This window comes from Pygocentrus nattereri, chromosome 1 (assembly GCF_015220715.1).
Source record: "Pygocentrus nattereri isolate fPygNat1 chromosome 1, fPygNat1.pri, whole genome shotgun sequence".
NCBI classification, from domain to species: Eukaryota; Metazoa; Chordata; class Actinopteri; order Characiformes; family Serrasalmidae; genus Pygocentrus; species Pygocentrus nattereri.
Window position 1 is genome coordinate 11,043,085 of NC_051211.1, and position 22,700 is coordinate 11,065,784.

Consider the following 22,700-nt stretch of genomic DNA (forward strand, 5'->3'; position numbering starts at 1 on the left):
TTAATTTGATTCACCAAATGATTCCATTAAGACTGACAATTTTTGTTGCTGTATAGTGCTAAACAATGAACTAGACAAGACACATTGATGTTATTGCTTATTTGAAGCAGCCAATGACAAAACGCAGTTCGCTGTGGGGAGCTCTACCATATAACAGAGGAGCTATGGCAGTAGGGGTGTGGCCCTGGGGGAGGACAGGGGTGCTTGCCATTGAGGGGTGGGAAATTGGCTTAAACTGGTAGGTTGCAGGGGATGGGCTGACCTTTAAAGGGGGGACTATGTAGCAATTACTGGCTCTGAGATACATATACATATATATATATATATATATATATATATATATATATATATATCACTCCACTTAGAAATGCACTTCTGTATAAAAGTCACCTGAGGCACCTGAGTTGTCCAATTGTCCAAAGCCATATATCTCAGCTGTAAGCACATTTATGCTTGCAAAAATATGATGTAACATTACCATAACGTCAAACAAACAAACCAAGTATTTTATGATAACTACAGTTAATACTGGACTACTAGTAGCTGCTGAATATTATTTTCACCACACAGAACATTTCACTTCATTGGTGGCCCCCAAACGTTTGCATATGACTATAATGACACCAGGTGCAATTTTGCAATTTGCAGGATAATATTTTTAGCTTGTGTGTTTTTTTCAGAACTGCTTTCCTCAATGTCATTTATTTTTATGCAACCTTTACACTTAGATTTTTTGAAATGCAGGGTCTGCATATTTTTTCTACATATCTTAATTTATGCTTATGACTGCATGTTTTGCTGCTCGTATTTATATGTACAAAATCTAAAGATCTTTCTTTATGCAGATTTCAAGTGCATAATTGTATCACTTAATAATAAGTAATGTTACCTCATTTTCTCAGTCATTTTGCACACTATTGTTTTTAATTGTAACACCAGGGAGCGATGATGAGGTGGACGCATATGCCTAGAGAAGCGAGATTTATTGGGGGCAAATCAATTTTCAGGGTCAAGACGTTCCAGGGTCAGGGAGCCAAAATGGATAGATCGGGAGACAGACATGACAAGGAACACAGGATAAACACAATGGAGGCTGGAAGAAACAAACACCAAACAATATCAAACACTTCAAACAAAGACCAGCGAGAGACTAGGGAAAACACAGGGCTTAAACACAGGGACAGGTAACAAAACACAGGTGGCTAACAAGAGGGTAGGAGGTGAAAACAATCAAGGGCAGGGTCTGGAATCAAGGTGACAGGACCGGGGAGTAAGCGAAACAAAAGCACATGGACAAGACCAAAACCAATACAAAAGCACATGGATGACTGGGAGGGGCCAAACGTGACAGTAATGCTTAAATTAGGGTGCATTATTACTGATACAGAATGCAGAAGCAATCACTGCATAGAGGAACATTCTAAGTATTCTGGATGCTGACTGGCACATTGTGAGGTGGAGTTACACAATGTGTGTATGTGTTATTTAGCAGCAAAGCTTCAGCTTCAACTATTTTACAGATGGTCTCACATTCTCCTTAAGCGCTCTCTGGTTTGGTGCAAAATGTATTCATTCTCAAAATCAGTCAAGCATACACCGCCCTCCCATTCATGAAAGCATCATTTATTGAGCATAAAAAAACTATATGTTTTATAACAAGCAGACAAATCTTTACAAATAAGAAATAAATATTATACGGTTCTATATTAGAGAAGTTTTAGACAGATTAGATGATGTTTTTTAGAAATATTGTGGAACAAATAAAACACAAAATGCATTTCAGTAAAGCAAAAGTTACCATATAACATCATTTAATAATATCAGTATTAATGAGACATTAAACTGCAATGCATCAGTCGTCTAATTCAAAAGACAGTCATCCAAAGATATAAAATTTCAATAGTCGAGTAAAACAACATTTAAGCATTTTTCATTTATCAGTGTCAATGGGAAATTACACAGAATCCTCAAAACTACATATAATATCCACTTTTTCAGTGATTAGTGTGTCTTTGCCTTCATGACAACGTCCATTCTTTTCAGGAGACTCATTTCAGTTTTTCAAAGAAATCTGTAGGGATATTTTTCCACAGCTCCAAAGTTCAGTCTTAGAATTTGGTTGAACTTGTCATATTCGTCTTTGTTTGATTTTCAAACGTTTTCCTTTTATTTCTCCTTTTCTCAGTGAGGGCTTCTTGAACAGCTACACATCCTTTCAGACCCAGATTTCTGAGTTGCCTCCTCACAGCAGAAGAATGAAGCAAGAGTGGAGCTTGATTTTCTCCTCTCTCTCCAAGATGAAAGCTTTAAGTACTGTTTATCTGCTGGGGACAGTTCTCATGGCCTACCACGTCTTGCACATTGATGTACGTCCCGTTTACTCTACAACTTTTAATAGTTCTTTGAACTCCAGTTTTGGAAACTCCTGTTTTAGTGACTTATTTTCATTTGACCTTCTCCTTCCTTATGCAAGTTTATAATGAAGGGTGGTCACTGACTTTCAAAGTACTGTATGATTTACACTAAAGTTTGCAACTACTTTTAGATAAAAAAATGAATCTTTAAATTATACAGAGCCCAGTTTTGTGAAGCCTTTTAAACTCTTATTTCCGTGTCCTGTATCTGGATGTCCAGTCTGCTTTTCGTCAAAAGATCTTTGCCCATCTCTGGGCACATGATCTTGTTAAATAGGTTTAACCATCATGGCAACCTTCTTCAGGGAGTATGAGCCTCCGTGGAACTCAGCCCAGTAGACTCCATCCTGATATCGGCTTCGGTAATGACCCCCTCTATACCACACCCCATTGAGGTTAGAGTGGGCACACATGTGGTACCACCAGCCACCCTTCTGGTAGTGAGCACAGTTACCTATGCAAAGACACAGAACACAGAACAGCGTCACACTGTTACAGAAAAGAAATAACCCATAGAGGTCAAGAGCTATTAGACATTTGACTTACATTACCAGATTGTAAATATAACTGTAAGAGTGTAATAAAGATAATTGCAATATCGATTTATATACACAACCATTCAAAATCACTTGTCCCAAATTGTTATTCTAAAAATAGCTTAAACAGTGTAGATTGAATTGTTATAAATGTAAACCAATAGTTTGTTCACAATTTATATAAGTTGTGGCAAGCTAAAAATATAAATGTATGTAAATAGTAAACTGTCATTATTTATTTATAGTGTCTTTTTGTTTCAATAATTGGCTGATGCATTTCAGCAAAATTCTCCCCTTTGCTGGGGCTATACTGGGCAGTCCTAATCTTGAATAATGCTTACATAAGCATCACCCTCAGCAGTCATGAAGCTGATGTGGCCTACTGCACCTGCAAACTTTATCAAAAATATGCTTTTCCTGTTTGCTTTGTTTGAGTCAGAGACACTTGCCAAGCAAAAGCTAACAACCAAGCAAAAGCTAACCTTGGAAGCATAACTAGCTGGGAGTGTTGGACAGTATGGCAGTCATGCATGCAGAAGTGGGTACAATATTAGGATCATATTAGGTCTCAGGTCTAATCAACCAGGTATAAGCAGTATTTTATCATATTTATATCTTTATTTTTATTCAGACTTTACTGGATGTTCGCAGCACTCCATTTTAGTACCATTCAAATATGTATTCATATTTTACTCTGTGTTCCCTGAGACTTTAAGTCTAAGGGATCTACATAAACTGAACTAACAAGGGGCTACCTGAGTAGGCATCCTTGTCACGGTCGAGAGTGGTGAAAGCTTTGTTGCTATGCCATGAAAGGGAGTCTCCGGCATTGCCTTGGTAACTTCCCAGCCTCAGACGGTACCAGTCGCTCTCGGGCTCCACACGAAAGTTGTCATACTCGGCAAACACCTGCCGCCCCTGCCAGTCCTCCATGACCACTCTTAGCTTGTATGAGGCCTGAGATGTCAGCCAGTACAGGTGCTCCAGACCCAGCCAATACTCACCATCCAGATTCCCAAAGCCTTGCTGTGGGGAGGAAAACAAATGATATCACACTGTGCATTGTAACAGTCACCTTGACTTATTATAAGTTTAGGGTTTACATGTATAGTCCAACGATACACTGCTTATGATTAAGAGCTAATGTAGTACAAACACAAAAACCCATGTACACAAAAAACCCAAAACAAACCCCGTTAAACCAGCCACCCAAAAATATATATTTAAATGTATCTGATAAACACAATTTATAAAGAGCAAACGGACCATCACACCATCAAATTTGAACAATATTCTCCCAGTTTTTTCAAAATCCAGAAAAATAATTTAAAAAAATTAAATCAATAATTCAAGTCCTTAACAATGCATTGTCAAAAAACATAAACCAGCTGGATCTCACCAGCAATGACAGGCCTATCTCCAAGCTTCTTCCAGTCTTTTAGATCCTTTTGTGAACATACCATGTTCATAAGTAGGCCTTACGAGGAAAAGCTGGTGGCTTCTGTTTGTTAATTTCTGAAGTTCTCACAAAACACACCAAACTTTCCTCTTTCTTGCACCGCGATCTTATCTCTCCTTCCTGCTCCTCCTGAGGTTCCTTCCCATGAGCTCTGCCCCTTGGATTTCCAGGAAGGCTCTTAAAGGACAGTGCTATGATGGTTCAGAAACATTTTTATTCTGGTCCCCTTTTTATCTGACCTTGAATAACAAAACTCACTCATTTAAAATGTTCGCACACAAAAAAGTTTAGCCTTGCAAGGAATGAATGTGCTACGTATGTATTTACTAACACCTTTCATGTGGCTGCATCACAGCATGGAGTTACAAACAATAGTTTGACCAAAAATCTAATTTTTCATCTTACTCCAAATGCAGTGAATCAGCTAAGACATGATTGTTGTCCAAAGTATTGTAATGAACCTCTAAACATAATGTAGCTATCAAGTAATGGAAGCTTATAGCCCACCAATTAGCATCATCCAAACTGCATGCCTTAACGATCACAACTGCCTCAAACCATTTTGGGTTGTGATTTTCATGCAGTGCCAGAAACCACATGAGCAAATTCATTATTTTATATAGATTATTTAATGTGACATGGTTTTAGGAATGAGCGGTGATTAAAGCATGCAGTTTGCATGGGGCTATTTGATTCAGCAATGTTTGTTTGGTCCTATAAAGAAAATCTCTCACACACACACACACATGCACACACACACATTCTAAGCCGCTCCTCCCTCAGGGTTGCGGGGGGGGTGCTGGAGCCTCCTATAAACAAAATCAATAAAAAAAACAAGTGACTCTAAGATTTTCTGTTAAATCACAGTGGAAAGATGGACAGAAACACCGGTGGATGTTTTCAGATCTGAAGCAGCTCCTCCCTCTCAGAGATGCTTTACATGCTGATTATCTGACAGGGACAGTTTTGTTGGTTGGGTTGTTTGGAGTTCCATTTTCTCTGTGTCTCATCATTTTTGAACAGTTTTGGAAACTCCTGTTTTTGCACTTTGACTTTCTCCTTCATTATACATTGTTGGAAATAAAGGTTCTGTGCAGGTACGTTTTTCGTTCTTTAAGGTACAAACAATGTAAATGTTCAATCAAAGTTACAGCAGTGGTTTTAAGGTCCAATTATGTACCTTACATGTGTTTTTCCAGGTGAAAAGAACATATTTGTACATTTTCATAACCTAATGTTTTAAAACAGAACAATAAAATAAAAAGCCTGGAGATGAGACGGGGTGTGTGGAGTCAACAAAACAGAAAATATTATTTTATGGTACAGTTCTGGTACTGAGATGTACCCCTGAGGATACCATCCTAGTGACAAGAGGGAAACTGCCCCAGTGACAGTTTCACACCTTTATTTCTGACTGTGTATAAGTGGATTATATTACATCTAATCTCCTCAGAAATATCTCCTGATATTAAAAAGCATCATAACGTATACGTCACTTGTTATACATCAGTATATTGCGCAATTCATGCCCCTCGACTTATTCAGATGCAACACCTAAAAACTGATGGAGAAAGAGGTTGAGGGAAGCTGACCTTATACTGCTCCCAGTTCCTGAAGAAATTGACAGAGCCATCCTGCCTCCTCTGGATGACGGTCCAGCCGCCTTGTGCTCGTCCGTGCTCGCACCATGCCTGTAGCAGGCGGTTGGACTGGCGTGGGCGCAGTAGGTAGATTCCACTTGTGCTTTCCCCAGAGTCCAGAACGTGCTGGCAGTCCCGCCATGGACCTGCAGAGGGAGACACATTCAGTGAGGTTTCTGGGGTGACGACAGAGCTATATCTCCTTCATCCCAGCCCCTTTCTCTGTCTTAGATGAGAGTAGGGGTGGAGTTCTGTGCAGACCCACCACTTTTTATCAGCTCCACCTACTATATAGGTGCCCTTTGTAGTTCTATAATTATAGACTGTAGTCCATCTGTTTCTCTGATAGTTTGTTAGCCCCCTTTTACCCTGTTCTTCAGTGGTCAGGACCCCCATGGACCCTCACAGAGCAGGTACTGTTTGGGTAGTGGATATAGTAAAAGGAGCCAATAAAATGGACAATTAGTGTAGAAACAAAGAGGTGGTCATAATCTTATGCCTGATCGGTCTATATGCATTCAAAATTGCATTTAAATTCAACTATTACATTAAATTACATTATTCGTTGCCCTGCGATGGACTGGCGACCTGTCCAGGGGGTATCTTGCCTTCCGCCCCATGACAGCTGGGATAGGCTCCAGCGCCCCCCGTAACCCAGAAGGAGAAGCGGCTTAGAAGATGTGTGTGTGTGTGTGTGTGTGCACATTATTCATGACACAAGTCAGTCTAAATATTGAAAATAAAGTGTGGAATGTTTTGTGTTGTTTCATGTAGGTTTAAAGCAACTAAAGTCACATGAAAGTTTCACTGTGTAAGACCAGCCTTAGCTGTCTTAGATGGATAAATGAACATAGACTAAACATGACTGCGCATTTTAAAAACATGTGGAAAGAGAAATGATGCACTTATATGCATGTCACTGCGTTGCCAGTTGAATACTAAAGCGCTTCATGGAATGGGTTTCCATGGCCAAGCAGCTGCATCCAAGCCTTACATCACCAAGCGCAATGCAAAGCATTGAATGCAGTGGTGTAAAGCGCCGCCACTGGACTCTAGAGCAGTGGAGATGTGTTCTCTGGAGTGACGAATCTCACTTCTCTGTCTGGCACTCCGATGGACAAGTCTGGGTTTGGAGGTCGGCACATGAATGGTACTTGACTGCATTGTGCCAAGTTTGGTGGAGGGGGGATTATGGTGTGGGATTGTTTTTCAGGAGTTGGGCTTGGCCCCTCAGTTCCAGTGAAAGGAACTCTTAATGCTTCAGCACATGAAGAGATTTTGGACTATTTCATGCTCTCAGCTTTGTGGAAACAGTTTGGGGACGGCCCCTTCCTGTTCAAACATGACTGCACACCATTGCACAAAGCAAGGTCCATAAAGACATGGATAAGCAAGTTAGAGTGGAGACTGCAAGCCAGTCGTTCACATTCAACATCGGTGTCAGACCTCACAAATGCGCATCTGGAAGAATGGTCAAAAATTCCCATAAACACACTCCTAAACCTTGTGGAAAGTCTTCCCAGAAGAGTTGAAGCTGTTATAGCTGCAAAGGGTGGGTTGACATCATATTAAACCCTTTAGATGAAGAATGAGTAGCTGAATCCAAGCCTTACACTCAAGTTCAAATGTGTGTGAAGGCAGACGAGCGAATATATAGTGTATGTCCAATTGTCAGTACTGAAAAAAAAATGAAACTTTTGTAAATCAATTTATTTTTGAGTAATAATAAATGTCCTGTTAGCACAACTGCTACAGATGCTACAAACTCTGCACCCTCAAACTCACTTTGCATATTTTATCCCTGAGTCCCACAGTGCTTAGCAACTTGACTGCCATGGACTGACCATCCATACATTGACGGCTGGAATTTGTTTTTCTAAGTTGTTGGCTGGTATGTGCTGATAATGAGTACGTACACTTAGTGAGTGTTACTGACGGACTGCGAGGGAACTCTCTAATGAGTAGATGGTGTGGAGGAGCCAAGCAGATTACAAGGGATGCTGTTGGAATTCTGGTCTGTTTATCAAACCCCCAACAAGGTCATGCACTGCATACACGAAACCTTATGCTTATCGGTTCTCTACAAAGGAATGTCCAGCGCTGTTCTCCCACAAAGCCCACAAGACACATATCAAGCATCATCCATTACCTTCAACATGTGCACACACACAGAATAATAGATAGAAAAAGACAAGAGGAAAGAAAAAGACATGTGGAAGTTTCTCAACTTCACTATTCTGCAGAACGTTCCTGATTCAGCAGAAAATCACAATTACACAATTTCCCAAATGTAGACAAACAGCCAAGACACACTTGTGGATTCTTACACTCTATTACATGCAGTTATCTACAAAAATATGGACCACATTCAGACTTGAAGATGGCTGCGTCTACTGTTTTAGCTATGCAGTGTGCTTCTGTCCATTTTAATAAATAACAGAATGTCATACGGTGTCAGAAATCAAGTCTTTTTGAGGTAAAATTTTCTTTCGTTGCTTTATACCACTTTACCAGTCTTTTATTGCCCCATACTAACTTTTATGAAACGTATTGCTACAATAAAATTCAAAATGGGCATAATTTTTTCAAAAAGCAATATAATTTCTCAATTTAAACATTTGATACTTGTTTTTGTACCATTTTCAACTGAATACAGGGTTTAAATGGCTTGTAAATCATTGCATTTTTTATTTACATTTTGCACAGCATCCCCAAATGTTTGGAAATAGGACTGTATATAACTTCATCTCTGAATGCCTCAGGATGGTCTTTGGTCCCAATATTCACAGCTTTCCTTCATGTTGTGAATTACAGGGGTCCAGAACAGTTGAACCTTCTTTTAATAATTCACAGGTAGAGGCCAATTGCGCCCTCATTTAGGCAATATCTTTCATCTTTGTAAACTTGGGACTTCCACAGCACATAAGATTACTTATGCAAACAGTATTTATCAGTTAGCCATATTTGTCACATAGTACTTTCTTACATAATAAAACAATATCATTTTAAATTAATAAATTTTCAGGGTAAATATTTTAAATTTAAATATGACAGCACAAAATATCAAAGTGACTCTGATTCTCTAGGTAAGGGTATACTTTTGCCATAGGGGGTTGAATACTCTTGCAAGGCACTGCACAAGTTTTTCATTTTTCAGCAGAAAACATGTATTTAACTGAAACCTCAACGACTACACATAATAACAACATTTTCAGTATTTTCAGGAGATTCACTTTCAGTTTCTCAAAGAAATCTGCAGGGAGGTTTTTCCACACCTCCAAAGTGCAGTCTTAGAGGTTGGTTACATTTTCTGTCTTACTCAAACCAAGTAATCCCAAACACAGTCTGGACAGGTCTGGACTCTGGGGTGGCCAATCTATTGTTTTGAGAACATCAGCAGCTTCGTTATTTGATTTGTTAATGTTCTTCTTTTGTGTCTATTTCCTTTTCTCAGTAAGAGTTTCTTGACAGCTACACATCCTTTTAGACCCATGGCGCTGAGTTGCCTTCTCACAGTGTGAGATCTCATCTCTCTCATAGATGAAAGAGGACAATTTTGGTGGTCTACCGCGCCTTGCATGGACGTAAGGACTCCCATTTTCTCTATATCTGTTGTTTGAACTCCCGTATTTTCCTTTGACTTTTCTCCTGTTTGCAAGTGGGTTATCTTTTATCTAATCTCCTCAGAAATATCTCCTGAAGAAATGAATAATGAGTGTTAAATAGCTAGTTTGACTGGGATTTAAATAATCATTGGCCTGTACATTTTCTGTTTTCCCATGATGGATACCCAAAAAATGATTTCAGTACTCAAACATTGGCACCTTGAATAGTGAACCAAGCACGAGTACCCTTGTACGTCTCTTTAAGCAGGTCTACATGAGAACTCTAGGCAATTTATGGCAAGTGTGTAATTATTTAGGCAGGCGATTTGCACAACGCTAATAAGCTTCTATGACTTGTTGCTGTCGTAGCTCCAAAGCAAAACTTAAGGCATTTGTTTACATTTCATGTCTTGGCTGAATGATTACATGAAGTATACATTTAAGGAGAGTGGTGATTACATTTTCCATGTGTATATGTGAGTGCTGGACACAGCTGCCTCTGGTCAAGCTCTGTTTAATCATTCTGTGGGTTAAATGTCACTGACACAAAGAGCTTCCACAGAGCACAAGAAGAGCATAGACTCTGCATACGCAGTAATGTTTATAGCCCAAATCAAACGTAAAGTCTTTCGGTTTGGGGGAATTGTTGGATTGGACTTTTTAAAGGATTCCTATTCAGACAAAAGCAAGAGACGTGGGGATTAATTACTGTTAGCAACTCCATTTGTGCACCGATGCTGTGAGGCTTATGAAGCTAATGAGTAAAAGACCTGCCTATTAGCATCATGCAAACTGAATGCCTAAAGCAACTTTCCTCAAACTGAGTTCAGCATGTTATTTGTTCATGTCAGACAGCATTGCAGGTTGTATCCCTGTGGCGTCCACCAATCTTAACTGCTAACCACTGATCTACTAATAAATACAACCAAGCTGGCATCAGTGTACTTTGTACCTCAAAGCCAGTTTTCTCCCTTTCAGCCAAAGCAAAGAAGCCAAACTGAGGTATCTAGATAGTCAGGTAGCTACCGTGCTAACTTTACACATTTACACTTAGCAGACGCTTTTATCCAAAGCGACTTACAAATAATGTGGTACAAAGAACAAACATAGTCAGGCCTTAAAGGAGGCCAAAGGGTAATAGCGGGGTAGAGAAGGGAAGGAGGGCAAGAAGGAGATGAGGTTGGTAGTGGTTAGATTTGCAAGAGGCGATTAGAGCAAGTGCTCCCTGAAGAGCTCTGTGTTCAGGAGTTTGTTAAAAATAGCGAGGGACGCCCCTGCTATAACTTTAGCTTGTAGCTTGTTGTCTTCTTCAACTGATCAGTCATTTCTGTTGTATTGAGTGATATATTCTCTCTGTTAACTGCAACAAGATACGTAGACGTTTCCTAGCAGTGATGTTAGCTGGTGCATTTGGCAGCTAGCTCGCTAAAATAAACACACTTCAAACAGCTTGCCCCCCAAAATCCACCCCAAAGCATTTGTAGGGTTTCACACATTCCTCCCAACTTCAAGATACATCATCAGAAAGGGTTTTTCCTAGTCTTTAAATCGGAAAATCTCACTTTAGAGACCACTGTAGCACCACTGTAGGATGTGAGTGGGCAAGTTTACATGTTTCATTTTGGCCAGAGTGTCTCCTTAAAGAATCACAAATAGACGTAGCTTCTGACACTTTATGCTCATTTCATCTTTAAATCCGAAGTGAGGCTGAGGTAAGAAAATTCCAGATTAATTTATGGCCTGCTACAAAAAAAAAAAAAAAAAAAAACAACAAAGACCTGCAAGCATTTTATGCTGGTCTAAGCTGGTCTATGCTGGTTCATAGTGGTCTAGTTCTGGTCTAGTTCTGGTTTATGTTGGTTCACAAGAATACCAGCATCAATACATAACATATCCTGGTTTTGGTGGTGATCAGCATATCAACTTCCATTGCTTCTGACCAGCATACCAGCATCCAAAACGCAACATATGCTGGTTTTGCTAGTGACCACTATGATTCACTATGCTGGTTTTTATGCAGGGTAGCCTTAAACTGTCCCCCAATTTTAGAATAAATGATGTATAAAAATGGGCTGGGGAGGGATGTAAAGTATTTAGAGGCTATAACAACTGAATTGAGAGCGGTAATATTAAGTGGAAGATAATTGTACACAATGTTTGTAATAGTAATTATTAAAGTTTTAGCAAATTCTACTTATTAAGAATGTAATTTCTGATTAATTTTGATATTTGAGTATCTGTAAGAGGACATTGGCCAAAATAACCTGAGGGCTACAATCTTACCTTTTAGGTGACATCACTGCTGTCAAGAAACGCATAATAATGCGTAATAATGTGTAATAATGCATATTGGTTGCTATAAGCTCCCATTTTTGTTAACTTTGCTAGGCACATAGCTCCAGTGCAAAATAAACAAGGAAAATTCTGACACCAAACATGTTTGGCCAAACCATTATTTTAATATTTCAAGTAGATTTAACTCTACCTGGAGTCTTAGTGACAGGGAAACTGACGAACGGTGCATCTGTGGGAAGCTCTGATGATGGAGTAAAGAACTCTTGAACTTCCTGTGGTGTTTCTTCCTTGTGCAGTGAGGCGCTCTGGTCCCTTTGAATGTTGCTGACTGCAGGTTTAGACTCAGAGCTGTTCTGTGGTCTTTCAGACAGATCGGCTTCCTGTCAGGGTCATGATAAGTGTATATATGATTAATAATATATGATATAACACATATATTGTTTGATATACCACTGAGACTGATGTGTTCATATGGATGTCAGATGGCTCTCACCTGCTGTGCTTTGATGGCATCACTGAGCTGGCAGTGTTTCTCTAAGCGAATCACCAGCTGACTCTGGTTGCTCACCAGAGTGGCAAGGGCCTCATACTTCCTCTCCAAATCTCTATAGTTATTGGTTAGCTGTAGCACCTGTGGAGCAAAGGAGGATAAGAGATCAGAGACCAGGGTGGAAGTACTGTTAAGTGTATGAAATCTAGAATGGGCCATTTAGTATCTTCTATAATACCGTTTCCCAACTCTAGGCCTGGACGTCCACCTACACTGTGCTGTTCTATCCATCTGGAGATTAATCAGCAATACTAGAGCAAGGAAAACAAAGCTGTACAGGGGAACAAAACTATTCTCCATCCTATGACTTGTTAGTAATAATAGCTTTTCTGCATGATAATGGAACCTTCCTCCTCCAGGCACACATTTCTGTAGTTTAGGACACATCCTAGCCCAGTGGACACCAGCCCTCTTCTGTGAGATCTCCCTTCATGCAGCTCTCACCTTCAGCCCAAATCTAATATACTTTATTCAGCAAAGCAAAGACTTTTGAAATCAATTATTAGATGGACAACAAAATGTATGTTTTCAGACCCAACTAAATAGTAAAGCTACACTATGTAGGTTTTGGGGATTTAGAGACCTCTCTGGTGGAAATGTGTAATTGCACACAATGAGTACATTTTGTAATGTCAGCTTCAGCGCTCTCCCCTTGTGGATGAATCTGATAATTGTGAGTACATGTAACTGAATTATCTACTATTGTCAACATATCTGCATCAGTATGATGTTGGTTTGGCAATTAAGGGCTAAACAGAGACAGGTTTTTATTTTGAGCTACTTCGTGTGACGTTAATATGTAAATATGTGATTCAGAAACTCCCATGAAATCCGACTCGACACCTCCACGTTTTAAATGATTAGTGATTAGTGATGAACACTGTTGTTGTTCGATTTATATTCTTATTTTTCTTTGTCGTATTTTTTTGCGAGGTATTTGTTCACTAACTCATCCCGACTCATCCCCAAGTTCTCAAGATATCAACACTCTTCCCTCTCCAGAATGTTTGGTCTGATTGGGAATGGTGTGCTTGTGTACAGCTTTTTGATTGGACATCAGACAATTATCATTAAATGATAAAGTACCAACACCTTAGTGACCACATGAGATGCCATAGCAATACCCTAGCAACTGTCTAGCAACACATTAGCAACCATCTAGGATATCATAGGAACCATCTAGCAACACCCTAGCGGCTGGGATACTGTAACATCCACTCGGGATACCAAAGCAAACACTTTTGCAACCACTTGAAATACCCTTGCAAGAACCTAGCAACATTCGGGTAACCATGTAGGATACCACAGAGGCCACTTGAGATAACAACCACCTGGGATACCATTGCAACCACCAATGTTTTTCGTACAATCATTGTTAAATAACAACAGTTTTTTCTTAAAGGAATAAATGGGGGACAAAGTTAGTGTACCTAATTTATATTATGATGATACAAGTTCATTAGCAAAACTCTATTAAGCATGTGTGGTAAAATTGCAACAATGTAGCAACACTGTAGTAACCACCTGGGATACCATAGCAACCACTTAGCAATACCTTAGGAGCCAGCTAAAATACCCTAGTAACATCCTAGCAATCACTCTGCATTTTCTTCAGGAAATACACTTTGTTATTGATGATATTTTCACATATCATAGTGTTTCAGTTATTCATTAAATCTGTGGAAAGGTTTATATTTTTACAGTAAAGTAGTCAGAAATTTTTGAAAGGTTGCATGGTTTGTTATTGTTCAGTTAAGTCCAGTTTTATTGTTTGGCCTTTCTCGTTTAATTAATTAATTGCTAAAATAACATAATCACTAGATTATACTAATAATATAACAATGACAGCCCAATTTCAGATATGACCAAATAACAAGCGCTCCTTCCATACTAGGCTTTTTTCTACACTCTTTTGCAAATTTAGCACTACCTGTGAGGTTGCGTTCAGGAGCTGGTTCTCCAGACGTTGCTGCTCCAGTGCTTGGTCCTGCTTTTGGATGATCTCATGCAGCAGCTGGGCGTACAGTTGGGTGATGCGGGCATTCATGCTGCTACTCTCTCGGCGCAGCACGCTGACCTCGCTTGCCAGCGCCCCCTCCTGCTCAAGCCGCCTGCGCAGGATCTCCAGCTGCTGTTGCTGCCGATCAAGCAAAGCTCTCAGGGCGGCTGTCTCTGAGCTGTTGGCTCGGGCTGTCTCCGTGCTCACGCACAGCGCCCCCTTCAGCTTCTGCTGGGGAACGATGAAGGTGTAGGAACAGCGTCCTGCTTTCTGCTCAGATGAGCGTGATGGACGTTTCTGAGCACCCTCACTTTTGGAGCTGTCACGACTCTCTGCACCCAACATCACCAACCCTACTAGCAGCAATAAAGCACAGGACATCTGGGTCTCCATCGGTGTGTCCAGTGGTTGCTCTTTTCATCTACTGTAGGCCTCTCTGAAGAGAGAGACACATATTCAAAATATTTGTCATGTTATGTCACATTCTGTCCCAAACAGGCCTGACCTCCACATTGTCTCCACCTTCACCATTAAACGAGTTTATCAGAAGATAAACTTGGTCTAAGCCCATTTCTTATTTTTACTCCTACGCCGTTTTTGAGTATCACTTTGCCCAGTTACTAGGGGTAGTGGTTGAAATCTCCCCCTACGAAATGGGACCCTCAAATAAAAATGAACATTACTTCATTAACAGCTTTTAGTGGTGCTCTGTAGGCGACCCTGCCAGTCTGCAGTGATAGTAGAGAAGGGTAAAGTTCAGCTACTCTCTGCTGGGCTTTAGTTATATTTAGGGAACCAAATGCCTTCAAAATGGGGTGCGACAATTATTTATTATCACCCACTCCTAATTCTTCAGTGATATTAAGCTGAAGTCAGTTATTCACCAGCTTCTTGTTTGAATTTTCCTGTTACACCTTAAACAGTGGAACGTACGGAGCCCTGCTGGTGACATCCTGTATAAATAAAAATAATGCGTGGGAATGAGAAGTCGTGGCCACGACTTAGTAAAGTGTGGGAATGAGATCCTAATGTGTGGCCATGACTTAGTAAGCTGCAATCTCGTTCCCAATCTTGTTCCACACATTAGGGTCTCGTTCCCACGCGTTAATAAGACCACGCATTATTTTTATTTATACATGTCACCAGCGGGGGCTCTGTAGGAATGAGAAATTTAGCTGGTTATCGAAAATTCTTAAGAGGGAAAAAATTTATGTTTATTTGGTGGCTTTCTTTATATTTTCATAACATTCTGTTTGGAGTGAGCCTCTGAAAAACCTCAATTTGGAGAGTCATGTAGCCCTAACACTTTGCCCTACCTCCCTGTTTCAGCAAAAATCAGGACACCCTACCCCTAACATGCAAAATGGAGATGTAAGGGCTAAGTGGTAGGCGCAGGGGGTGAAATGAGATCGGGCCTTGGAGTGCTCTGTCAGCAGTGCAGCAGTGGCAGCCTATCCATGACTAGCTGTTTGACTGTACTTCACACTTATATTGTCATTATACACTGCTCAAAAAAATAAAGGGAACACTTAAACAACACAATATAACTCCAAGTAAATAACTCCAAACTTCTGTGAAATCAAACTGTCCACTTAAGGTGTCCAATCAATTTCACTGCTGTTGTGCAAATGGAATAGACAACAGGTGGAAATTATTGGCAATTAGCAAGACACACTCAATAAAGGAGTGGTTCTGCAGGTGGGGACCACAGACCACTTCTCAGTACCTTTCTGCTTTCTGGCTGATGTTTTAGTCACTTTTGAATGTTGGTGGTACTTTCACACTCGTGGTAGCATGAGACGGACTTTACAACCCACACAAGTGGCTCAGGTAGTGCAGCTCATCCAGGATGGCACATCAATGCGAGCTGTGGCAAGACGGTTTGCTGTGTCTGTCAGCCTAGTGTCCAGCGGCTGGAGGCGCTACCAGGAGACAGGCCAGTACACCAGGAGACGTGGAGGAGGCCGTAGGAGGGCAACAACCCAGCAGCAGGACCGCTACTTCCGCCTTTGTGCAAGGAGGAACAGGAGGAGAACTGCCAGAGCCCTGCAAAATGACTTCCAGCAGGCCACAAATGTGCATGTGTCTGCACAAACGGTTAGAAACCGACTCCATGAGGATGGTATGAGGGTCCGACGTCCACAGATGGGGGTTGTGCTCACAGCTCAACATCATGTAGGACTCTTGGCATTTGCCAGAGAACACAAGGATTGGCAAATTCGCCACTGGCGCCCTGTGCTCTTGAGCACATGTGACAGACGTGACAGAGTCTAGAGATGCCGTGGAGAGTGATCTGCTGCCTGCAACATCCTTCAGCATGACCAGTTTGGCAGTGGGTCAGTAATGATGTGGGGTGGCATTTCTTTGGAGGGCCGCACAGCCCTCTATGTGCTCGCCAGAGGTAGCCTGACTGCCATTAGGTACCGAGATGAGATCCTCAGACCCCTTGTGAGACCATATGCTGGTGCGGTTGGCCCTGGGTTCCTCCTAATGCAGGACAATGCTAGACCTCATGTGGCTGAAGTGTGTCAGCAGTTCCTGCAAGATGAAGGCATTGAAGCTATGGACTGGCCCGCCCATTCCCCAGACCTGAATCTGATTGAGCACATCTGGGATATCATGTCTTGCTCCATCCACCAACGCCACGTTGCACCACAGACTGTCCAGGAGTTGGCGGATGCTTTAGTCCAGGTCTGGGAGGAGATCCCTCAGGAGACCATCCGCCACCTCATCAGGAGCATGCCCAGGCATTGTAGGGAGGTCATACAGGCACGTGGAGGGCACACACAATACGGAGCCTCATTTTGACTTGTTTTAAGGACATTACATCAAAGTTGGATCAGCCTGTCGTGTGTTTTTCCACTTTAATTTTGTGTGTTAGTCCAAATCCAGGCCTCCATTGATTAATAAATTTGATTTCCATTGATGATTTTTGTGTGATCTTGTTGTCAGCACATTCAACTTTGTACAGAACAAAGTATTCAATGAGAATATTTCATTCATTCAGATCTAGGATGCGTTATTTGAGTGTTCCCTTTATTTTTTTGAGCAGTGTATATATATATATATATATATATATATATATATATATATATATATGTGTGTGTGTGTGTGTGTGTGTGTGTGTGTGTGTGTGTGTGTGTGTGTGTGTGTAGCATTATATCCTTCAGCTTCAATGTTGGCATTACTCAATTATGCTATGCGATCACTGCAATCAAGAAATCCCGACTGCCAGCATAAAAGCTAATAAATACAGACGTGATGTTTGACTTCATAGTAGTAACGTTAGCTATCTGGCTTCCTTCTTCATTATCCAGCTAGATTTCAAACAGTGCTCAATTCTCTGTCCCAGTGTCCTTCAGTTCCTCCAAAGATCACTCCCACCTTCAAGATGCATCATAATTTTTCTCGTCTCCAGTTATACTTCTGATTTTAGATGCAGTATCTTTTTAACTTGGCAAATTATATATAAACTGAAATATACTTTATATGTAGCACTGTACAGCAGACAGCATAGCTTTATACAAGTGATAGATTATTATAAGTGGCAACATAATACATTATACCCAAATACTAACTGGGTACTAATTATTGGTGTTTCATTTATATGACTGCCATTGAAAAAAGTGCACAACTAGCAAAAACACAGTCTTTCTGATTGTAGCCCAAAGGTTCTGTCACAGTGATGCATGCCAGATGTTCCTAGTTAACTCTGGGAGGCCTAAGCTTATTGCTGGCTTAATTAGCAAGTCAACATGAGCAAAACCATGGTCAACAAAACAGCAGCCCGAGCCAACACTCCCCCCCATTCCATGGGTCAAAGTCAATACACTTCCAAATTGAAAGCTTCCACATAGATTTGCTTCAAACAGCACACTTATTATCCAGTTGTTGCCCTTAAGACTTATTTTCAGTAATTACTATGAATTATTCTGTAGCTTCGAGAATGAGAAACAGGTGTGTATATATATATACAGTCATATACAAATGTTTGTGCATATTTTGTTGATTTTCTAAGTGGAAATAAGTTAAAAAAAACCTCCTGTACAGACAACACACTTCACACACTTAACATGCAGTCTGTAAAAATAAATATAAAGGGAAAAATCATGTGAAATACTAAAATATTAATGTGAAAAACATAATGTGGCCTGCACAAAAGGTATGACACATTTTTATGTATTATTTTAGCAAATAAACTAAATTGTGCACTAACATTTTCAGGAAAATGCCAGATTGTCTCACCACCATATGAGGAAAGCCAGAATATCCCTGTATCCCTGTTGGTGTCCAATGAGAAGGTCAATCACAGATTAAGCAGAGTTTGGTCAGTCTGCGCTCTCTATGTTCAAACTGCAGCTTCAAGCATAGCCAAGAAACAAAGGACCCTTCGTTTCAAAATGAAGAATTAAAGGAATAAAACACAAGCAGCTGAATCAGCGCATCAGTTAGGATGGTCTTCTTGTTTCCTCTACAGTCAGAGAGCTTCTCTACTCCTGCCCTGTTCAGAGAGCTTCACGAGTGCAGAGCAGGATGGGAGGCAGCGTCACCCTGACAGTGTGATTTTAAAGTAGCCAGATCAGCCGCTGCCTCGAACTCAAAACAAAGAGGCGAGTAATTACAAAGCAGCCTAATAACACCTCCTCCCTCTTCTCAGCCACCAAACAGCCCTGACCTCCACTCTGTCTCCACCTTCTCCATTAAGACGAGTTCATCAGAAGACTTGGAGTGTTCAGTCAGCAGTGACTGCCTGCCCACGACTAACTGTTTGACTTGACTAACATAGACTGCAATGTACGTACACTTATACTGTTAAACATAATAAGTGCACTCAACTTAGTTTTTTGGGCTTACTTTACTTATTTTACTAATGCAAATCTAATAATACTTACTATTTCTCTATAATCTTTAGTTAGTGACATTAAATTTATTATGGTCAACAAGGCAGTTAAGGTCAGTTAAGGTCACAAAGCAGGATTTCTCAGTTTAGCCAGATAACTTAAGCCCAAAGTCAAGCCTGTTAAACTGGAAACGAACTGAGGGATATTCCTGTAAGACACTCCTCGTCTTTGGGCTGAAGTTATCTGGCTAACTGAGAAATTCTGCTGTGTGAAAGACCCCTCAGGTACAGGTACTACAGACTAAAGAGTATTTTACCCAAAAAGCTTATTCTCACAAAGTAAAATAGCACCATTTTGCCTCATAATGCCTCTCCGCCATGAATTTATTTAACTATATATCTATATATATATTTACACAGCTCTTTCAGTCCAATTTCAGAGATCATCCAGTTCTGTTGAGTTCTGTGGCTCATAAACAGAATCCTTAACCTACCCCCACAAAAAAGCCTCACTGCTTGAGATCCGGTGATGCCGGTGGCCTTTTCCTTGGAACTGTTGGTCCCAATGACAAATGCTCTGAACTGTTGCAGGTTCACTGCCGTACTGACAGTAAGAAACTCAATGACTCCCTCTTTCAATTGGTGTGTGATTGGTTCCAAGGCGCCTCAGAGTTGTAAAAATATGGCGCTGTGAACTTGGATGAATCTTTTCTAATCACCCTGTATATATAAAAATATCATAACAAATATATCCTAAATAAATATATCATAACCATTTCTTGTAGTGACTTTCTGTGAGGTTCACTTTGACAGACATTAAACTCTTCAGACGTCTGGCTCCCATCACCACCACTGTCAACAACTCTGACTCTGTAAATTTCCTTAAAATGGAGAATTTCACACCAAACTACTCCCTGACTTTGTATATTTACATCATAATGATTTAAATACGCAGCAATTTCAGAAAAGTGACTCACTCAATTGAAAAATCAGTCTAATTTCACTTTAATGCACAGTAGTACTCTTTTGTAGTGCCAAAGTTCATCAGCTTGTCTATTTCTGGTTACAGTTTCTGTGGATAAGCATATTTTCCTTCCTCAGCCAGTAAGAGGTACTTAGAGTTAGACTGTAAAAAAGTGGAGTCAGATAAAATTCAAAGATAATATTTCTTCCTTTCTCCATCTTACCCAAAGCCGAGGAAGTACATTTTAAAATGATCAACAACGTTTATCCATGCACTGAATTCTTAAAACACAGATTTAATATGGATTTTAATGCACACACTTTTTGTACTGAAGACATAGAATCATTAAAACATCTGTTTTTTTCTAATGCAAGCCATCTAAAAGGTTAAAACATCTTAATCTTAAAGTATCTGACTTGGAATATAAGTTCTCAAAATATGGTATTTATGCCGAAAATTCTAAGACAGAACTTTTTCTTAATATTACAATCTCAGCTCATTATTGCTTCACATATCTCGGGCTGACCATCCCTAATAAACTCCAGGATGTATTTAGACTTTGGTGATTTACTGAATAAGCTAAAAGCAACTCTGAGCACTGGAGAAACCTTTATCATGAATAGTGTCAGTGCTATAAACATGTTTTCTCTTCATTTCTCTTTGACTGAATTGGATTCGCATTACAAATCAAGTTTATGTGTGGTTAAGAAAACATTATAACAAATGCAGTTCTTATTCTGTCGGTCTGAATCGAGCTGATCGTTTGCTGTTCTGTTTACCAAGGTTTTTGGTTTTCAAGCTTTTTCCTACTGCAACGTTGTGGAGCGATGAGGAGGCGGATACATGTGTGAAGACAAGCGAGATTTAGCCAGAGCAAATCCAGGGTCATGGTCTTAACAGTCCAAGGTCAAATGAGCCAAGATGAAGAGAACAGTGGGCAGACCTAACGTAAAGAAAACACAGGACAAACACAACGGACAATATACATCAAACACTTTAAACCGTACAAACAATACAAAGACCAACAAACAGCTAGGAAAAACACAGGGCTTAAATACAACAGGGATGACAAGGAATAACAGGACACAGGTGGTAACAATCAGGGGCGGAGTCTGAAAACAAGGGGGCCGGACTGGGAAGATAAACGAAAGACATTGACACGTTAACAAAAGCACATGGAAGACCAAAACACAAGCATAAGGATAATGGGAGGGGCCAATCATGACACCTACCACTTGAATTACACTGATCTGGCATCACATTATGACTACCTCCTTGTTTCTACACTCATTGTCCATTTTATCAGCTCCACTTACTGTATAGGTGGGCTTTTTAAAAGTTTTTAAACACTGTGTCCACTCACTGTCCACTCTATTAGACACAATTCCGGCTCTTTTTAGAGAGCTGATTCTTTTGGCTCCCAAGTGGCTCCTCAGGTTTTTTGTTGCTTAAATGAACTTCCTACCAAGTTATGTGTAAAATTAATTACTAATGTACCTGTCCGGGGTGTATCCTGCCTTCCGCCCGATGACTGCTGGGGTAGGCTCCAGCACCCCCCGTGACACTGAGGGAGAAGCAGCTTAGAAAATGGATGGATGGATGGAATTACTAATGTAAAAACATACATTATATCAAATGTTTATTATTTCTATGGTTTTATTTATATTCCCTTGCTTGTCTTTTCTCTTCTAATTGCATTGATGAACAGTTCGCATATGGCCGTGCAGCTTGTTCGTGGAGCCTGCTTGATATGAAATTTGAACTTTGCACAGTCTACACTACACACACAGGGCTACGGAGCCCCGCTGGTGACATCCTATAGGAATAAAAATAATGCCTGGCCTAGTAAGTAAGGCGTGGGTACGAGATCATGGCTTACTAAGTCATGGCCACGCATTAGGTCTCGTTCTGACGCTTTACTAAGTTGTGGCCACCCATTACTTTTATTTCTACAGGATGTCCCCAGCAGGGCTCCGTACTCTGCCTTTGAACTGCCTATGACATTAAAATGGGTCCACTTACTGCTTTTCCTGTCACTCATTTTCCTCACCTTTCCCGCGCGTGGTCTGTTACCCTGTCCCCCGAGAGAACTGTTTAAATAAAATAAATAAATTAAATAAATCCTGTTTAAATAAAAAATAATGCGTGGCCACGACTTAGTAAAGCATCAGAACGAGATCCTAATGCGCGGCCACGACTTACTAAGCCGTGATCTCGTTCCCACGCCTTACTAAGTCATGGCCACGACTTGATCGTCTCATTCCCACGCCTTAATAAGTGGTGGCCACGCATTATTTTGACGTATACAGGTTGTCACCAGCGGGGATCCGTGTTGCTCGTGTGCTTACTGTGCCGTGTGTGTTTGTAAACCCCCCCTCAGTGAAGGCTCACAGCAGAG

The 22,700-nt window shown here is 40.5% G+C and overlaps 1 protein-coding gene across 2 annotated transcripts; it reads right to left on the reverse strand.

Moving 5' to 3' along the window:
• Positions 1-1,702: 1,702 nt before the first annotated feature.
• Positions 1,703-21,838, reverse strand: angptl6 (angiopoietin-like 6). Of its 2 annotated transcripts, XM_017701486.2 has the most exons (8): positions 21,800-21,838; positions 21,082-21,245; positions 14,430-14,934; positions 12,443-12,580; positions 12,140-12,329; positions 6,002-6,195; positions 3,706-3,976; positions 1,703-2,868 (listed from the first exon to the last, which is right to left on the reverse strand). In XM_017701486.2, exons 3-8 carry the CDS (start codon positions 14,889-14,891, stop codon positions 2,684-2,686), a joined length of 1,440 nt encoding a protein of 479 aa, XP_017556975.1. In that variant the 5' UTR covers positions 14,892-14,934; positions 21,082-21,245; positions 21,800-21,838; the 3' UTR covers positions 1,703-2,683. The 2 variants fall into 2 exon arrangements, with proteins under 2 accessions (XP_017556975.1, XP_017556974.1); XM_017701485.2 differs by lacking the exons at positions 21,082-21,245; positions 21,800-21,838 and adding an exon at positions 18,744-18,993.
• Between the last annotated feature and the right edge of the window lie 862 nt (positions 21,839-22,700).